The following is a 6,802-nucleotide window of genomic DNA, read 5'->3' on the forward strand; positions in this document are numbered from 1 at the left end:
TTATCATACCTACTAGGGTATAGCCTATCAAAAATGATGGAGCAAGTACTACCACCTTCACCCCATAGTATACCCTAACCTCACATTTCATAGCTAAATGAAATAAATAAATTTCGCAAAATCAAGCTTAATCAACAAAGAGGCAGAAAAGTGCAGGCAAATATCGGTAAGTTCCTTTATGAGCCAATGAAAATTTAAGATCATTCATGAAATGAATTCATAGAATAATTATTGGTAAAAATCAGATTAATAACTGCTAATATAGAAAAGCCAGTGTGTTTTGATAACTCTGCATTCCAATAATGGTTTTTATGTCATGTTGCTTAGCAACAAAAGTATAACTTATAAATGTTGTTAGTCTATGTACTGTTTTTTTTAGAAACAGTAGCCTATCAAAATTCCAACAAGCAAATACAGTTTTATGATAAGCAAAGGGAGGAAAATAGTTACAGAGATTCTTGAGATCCACAAAAGGAAATGAGGAATTTTTATTTCACAATTCTAAATTTGGCTGTTCAAAAATATAAAAAATTAATACAAGTTTTATACCTGACAATGATAACAATGTATTTATGATACTTTTATTATAATGAATGAATAATCCTGCAAATTATCTTGGATAAAAAAAGGCATTAGCTATATGAATTAATTATAATTATTAAGTGTTATAAGGCTATTTGTACTACAGACAAATTAAAAAAAATGTGAAATATCTTTCTTTAAAGTGGAGAACAGTGATATCCAAACACAGAGCATTCAAACAACACACCAGGATATAGAAAGACACACATCTGGTACTTTAAATAGCTGTTAAAAGGCTTCAATACAAATTATCCATTTTGGGTGTAGTAGGCCTACATTAGAGCAGATGTAGATATCTTTATTTATTTGTTGTTTTTTTTGGGGGGGGGGGGACTGGTTGTGTGGTATACCACACAAGCTTGATCCATGGCAGATATTATTTTATGTTTGTCTTCACTTTTAGAAATGGGATTGGTCACATGACCGGATATTGTGCACGACTTTGAAGAGATATCTGGGCATCCCAGGGTGATGACAAAACCTTGTTGAAACGTTGTATATTTGCTGTTATGTTAAACTTGTATTAAAGTTTTTCTTCATTACCCATTCAAGCCATCTCCAAGCATTATTAAACTACATTAAAATTTTGCTACCTGTTTAAGGCTAATCTGAATCATACATCATAAAATTTGATGCAATTACTTTTGGGAATATATAGCTTTAATTAGCACTGAACAGCATTAAAACAATTCTTTTTTGCATTAGAGTAAGGAATATTAAATGAAACAGGAATTAATCCATGCCCAACCTTCTACTAATGATTTAAACAATGCTAAAATCATGTTCAGTATTAGAAAGTACAAATTCTCAAAGTGTCAATGAAATAAAGTTTCCTTATATACTGTTTTGTGGTGATCCTCTGAACTACACAAGATTATATCCCTTGATGAAGCTTTACATAAACTAAAGTAGTGGTTCTCCAACTTTACAGGCTTGTGTTTCACCTTTTGTTTTAAATTTTTGTAGTTCCACCCAAGTATACTTTAACTGATTCAAAAACAATTATATACATAAATTTGAAGTCTTGACTGATAAAAATATTGAATACAGTGACTGATAAAACTGTAACAGAACTTGAATAAACTGTCATTGCATAGACTCAGCTAATTAGTTCATGTTACTTTGGGGGGACAAATGAGTAAAGTAAACACTGGTGAGTCTGTACAGGCAGAAGGCAAATCTAGAAGGGAGGAGAGTAGAATACGAAGAAGCAGCTGAAATAGGGTTTATTACAAATTTTATAATCTTTTACATTAATTTTTTTCTTTGTACCACAGATATTTGCTTCAGGTACCACTGTCTAAAAATCTCTGTTATAATTTTTGAATATAATATCAAACAGCTATTTATAAAAACAAAAATATTAAGATTTAGCTTTCATATTTGTGATTGAACCATGATACTTCTCACAAAGTTACAGCTTTATTTCAAAGTGAAAATGATGGTGAATGAGTAATTTAGTCAGTCATGACAGCATCAAGTAACTGACTTTATTTACAATACTTAAATACCATTTACAAAAATGCTATCAATATTCTATTAGGTCTCATATCAGATTGCAACAGAACCAGAATTATTACTAGTTAGCAGTTGAAAATGATGAGTACATGATACATAAAAATAAGAAAGTTAAACAACAGCAGCAAAAATACATGCATATGAAGATCACTCTAAAAAAGGTTGCCCAAACACTTATCATTATCAATAAATATATCATAAGTGAGTCATATGCCAAAGCTTGGCTTTTAAGCTTTACTAAAACAGTATTTTACGTTTTACTTGGACTCTGGATAAGGTATTACCTTGTTGCCATATAAGCAGAATCATATCCATATTCAATAAAGGACAGAGTAGGAGAGTGAATGTTGGCTTTTGCAGGAAAGAATTTTCCACCTATCACAATATGGAAAGTATTTTTCAAAATATAGTCATTGGTGACAATTTGAGGATTTCCACTGCTGTCAAGATTCTGGATAAAACCCAGACACACCTATAAATATACATATATATACCTGTACACATTTATACAACTAATTAGAAAATAAAACAATTTATTGATATTCAAAAAAACTTGTAACATGCATCTTAACAAGTCACTGACCTCATCAGATAAGTAATGGTAAGTTATTTATTTTCATTAATTAAGTGAAGAAGTTACTATGTTTGATGGGTGAACAAAACTGTACAAAAATCTTAGACTATTTGAGTTTGATGTTTCTTCAATCTGTAAGACAAGTCATGCTCCAAAAAGAAATGAAATGAGGAAGACAAGCCATTTTTTTATGTTTAAAAATAACATGAATCTGGAAGATTAGTATTGGTTTCATGTTCTAAGACTGAAGAACAAGTAAAGAGTAGTGCCTGAACGTGAATGAATCTAAAAAATCAGCCATATTTTTTTGTCTCCATGTTACATGAAGCTTAGTCATGTTTCAAGTTGAAATGGCTCAAGTTAACAAATGAAGTGTAATGCCTCAATAAGAAATGGGACTCATAGATAAGCCTTGTTCATTTGGTCACAATCTGAAATTAAACGATTCATCATGAAGTTTCGTGTTTCAAGGTGAAATGATTGGAGAGAACACATGTAATATCTCCATAAGAAATGGGTCTGAAAGATAGCCTCATTTCTTTGGGTCTGTGATGTGAAGTTGAAAGATTAATCATGCAGTTTCATGGTATTCTTATGTTAAACTGATTTCCTCAAAGAGTAGTAAGGTAGGTCTGTTTTATAATGAGAGGATTGGTAGGATAAATTATGAGGTAGTGCTGAATTTAACTAAACCGGTTAAATTAAAACAAAAAATAAACAGACTGGACATGTGTGATACAAAATGAAAACAATATCTATTCAAAAAAAATACAGTGTGCATACTAGCTTTCAATATTCTTCAAGGTAACCTTCTACTGTATTTTTGAATTGATTAACTAGCTTTCTTCCCTCAAGATATCTTTCCATAAGCAACAGATATTAATACACTCAATATCATAAAAAAATATAATGTTTACCACAGTCTATTCCATAATGTTTAAATATAATGCTTCTTATTTAACAGAAAATATCTGATTTACCCATAACAATTATGCTACCCATGTAACTGGTCATTCTCATTTAATATAGGGGCGGTCATAACCTCAAGATATTATCTGGCCTACTGTTACAGGACATTAGCTGTCATCTACATTCTTGCACAATGTGCTGCATTACAGCCATTCCTCTCATGGGCAGAACAGATATTATCTCCACAGAATGACAAAGGAAAATCAGCTACAACGAAGTCAATCTAGCAACTTTCATACCATGTGTTATGTGAAAATTGAATTTGAATAGATTCAGAATAAATGAAAACTTCTGCATCAAAATAAAAAGGTAGAAAATGCATGGTATGCCTTCATGCTACATTTTAAAGTTTTAGTATAAAATGCCCCAAGTAAATAAGTGTAATGCTTCAGTAAGAAATAAGTTTAAAAAGTCAGCCTAATTTTATGGATTGGTTTTCATGTCATGAGCCAAAAAAACAAAACAAAAAAAAACCAAACAACAACAACAAAAAGTGAATGTTCATTAATGATGTTTGGAAATTTTTCAATCAATCAATAAGAATTTTAATACACTAAAATGCAACTTATCTGTTTTGTCCATAGTAAAGCTAATCATATTTAAATAAGTCAATAAGAATTTTAATACACTAAAATGCAACTTACCTGTTTGCCCATAGTAAAGCCATAGCCAGTTGTTGTTGTTAAGCCAATGCATTTGTTGCCCAAATAAATGGGTTCTCCACCCCATGGCCAAACATCATTATGAAGATCATGGTCTTCTAAAACTAGCTGAATGTAACGTCGCTTGACACCATCCTTTTTCTGTTTCAGTAGTGCATCTTTTCCAATAAAATCTCCTTTCTGTGTATAGATAAAAAAAAATGCATTACTAAAAATAGAAAGTCAAAGGTTAAAAATGAAATTCAATGCATATTAAATCTTCAGAAGGTAACAATTAGGTTTGATCAAATAAACTGCTGACAAAAAAAGAGATGAACAAAGATGTGTGTGTGTACTATACATGCAAGCGGTAGGCTTAGCAATATCAGAATGTTTTCAAAACTTTTTTTGATCAAATGAATTGCAAACAAAAAAATGAACATCGTGTATAAATGAATTCCTAAAAGTAAAATTTTGTCTTAAGGTATGACTGTAATATTTTACTGAATTTGGCATAAGTCATGAAAAAACATATAAATGTAACAAGAAAGTCAAATAGAAGTTCATGATAAATATCTAAACACAATATTAAAAACTGATTATAAAATATTCTACAATACAAAAATATATAACTGATAAGTTTATGTATTTCACAGAATAAGAAAGTAAATCACACAGTATTAGATATAATTAACTAGAAGTGTACATAGTTAAGCATATGCAAGATTCTTCATTATACAAAAAACTAGAAACCAAAGATTTATTGCTGTGATGTCCAAAGTTATTGATGACTTTATACAGAAAAGACAACTACTTTCAAATTACCATTAAGATTTTTACACAATACATGTAAGTATAACAAAACATGAGAATGAATAATGAAACTTACATCAAATTTTACCCTAAAACCTCGACCACATTCTAGAGGGGTCGTAGTGGTGTCCATGTCTTTTCCCCAGAACGCATAAAACTTTTCTATTCGTAAGGTTCTCATGGCATAGTAACCAACATGTTTGATTTCGTACTTGGCTCCAACATCCACCAGAAGATCATAAACATGGAGGGCATACTGAAAAAGACAAGATATCTATTGTTAGGTTCAGAACTATGAAGTTGATCTTTTGAAGAACATAAGACATAATCAAGCTTGTTGGGTTGATGAGAGCTGACACAGATTGAATGAAATGTCTTCATCTCACCAATGTACTGAATTTATCATCCAATGTGAGCAAACATATTTCAGACTCTATGCTAACTCAACAATCATGAACAACAATAAGTATGGAAAGCACAGTGAGATTTCATTTATCTTTACTATGAGTTTAAAATCATTCAGAGCCATACTAACACAGAAAGACATGTAATTAATAAAATCTGTACATACAACAAAGGGGGAAGACATATGTAAAAAGATATATTTCTTTAGTTGCAAAAACCACCCAAAATATAATAAGCATAGATGACAAACTAAAATAAGAATCACTATCAAAGATGACACATTTTACCAATGACAGTCAAATATATTACAGGACAAAATTTCTGTACTTAATTATGGGGAAAAAAAGCACCAACACATATACATGGGACATATTTGTATAAAATATATCTGTTTAATATTACCTTAACCCTATCGCCCCAGGTACCCTGTATGCACAAGCCACAAGGTTTTAGTGTCTTACATTCAACATTTTATTAAACTATATTTTGTTTATGTTATACCAATTAGAATAGCATAAAATCTCAGCTAATAATCCATATTTGAATAGTACACAAGTTTTAGGTTGTTAATTCTACAAGGCAATATTTAAAAAAATCCTCAATTTCCACTAATGTGATCCACGTGACACATTTTCTCTTAGCATGTCATCATCCCTATTTTATCCACCACCCCTCGAAAAAGTAGGAAATTAAATGTAAAATACTCTCTATAAAATCATTATTGCTCAATCAAACCATAATTTTTATAGCCTTCAATTTTGTTTGGTTACAGAGCTATCGAATAGAAAATCAGACCCCTCCTGCCATACCCACCTTTCACATCCTCTCTTTCACAATTCGTTGATAGTTCTCTCTTACATTTCATTACATATTACCTATAACCAATAGAAAGTCAAAGTTTTCATCTATCAAATAACGTAGTGTTCTGAACAGAGCATCATCAATTTCACTCACAATACAAGATTCGTTCCTAGCTTGGATGAATTTGTAACAACTCTTGTCACATAGTTAGAAAGCCAGAAAAATTTTGAGAGGTAAGTGAATTTGTCTATTTTTTGCATGTTATTAGTCTGTATTCTTTGGTGCATTATTTAATTAAATAAATAAATATTATTAAGTGCATTACTATCTATGGTATAAAAAATTAGGGTTAACTCTCTTCAAAAACCCGAGAGAAAGAAAAAAAGAAGATTGGGTAAGTACATTATTTCTTGTTTTTCATATTTATTCTTTATTTATTATCATAAAATAGCTAAAATCTAAAAATAAGGATCTTTTTAAGTTATTTAAGACTAGATTA

At 30.5% G+C, this 6,802-nt stretch overlaps 1 protein-coding gene across 7 annotated transcripts in view; it reads right to left on the reverse strand.

Moving 5' to 3' along the window:
* Positions 1-2,058: 2,058 nt before the first annotated feature.
* LOC106463799 (pyruvate dehydrogenase phosphatase regulatory subunit, mitochondrial-like) overlaps positions 2,059-6,802 on the reverse strand; it is a 130,438-nt gene continuing 125,694 nt past the window's right edge. For all 7 annotated transcript variants that reach the window (XM_022391401.1, XM_013923865.2, XM_022391398.1 and 4 more), the window contains 3 exons: positions 5,174-5,353; positions 4,288-4,485; positions 2,059-2,572 (listed from right to left, as the gene is read on the reverse strand). In XM_022391401.1, coding sequence (XP_022247109.1) covers positions 2,381-2,572; positions 4,288-4,485; positions 5,174-5,353 — 570 coding nt within the window. In that variant the 3' untranslated portion in view covers positions 2,059-2,380. The remainder of the gene's footprint in view (positions 2,573-4,287; positions 4,486-5,173; positions 5,354-6,802) is intronic.

Source organism: Limulus polyphemus, unplaced genomic scaffold, assembly GCF_000517525.1.
Source record: "Limulus polyphemus unplaced genomic scaffold, Limulus_polyphemus-2.1.2 Scaffold1486, whole genome shotgun sequence".
In the NCBI taxonomy this organism is placed as follows: domain Eukaryota; kingdom Metazoa; phylum Arthropoda; class Merostomata; order Xiphosura; family Limulidae; genus Limulus; species Limulus polyphemus.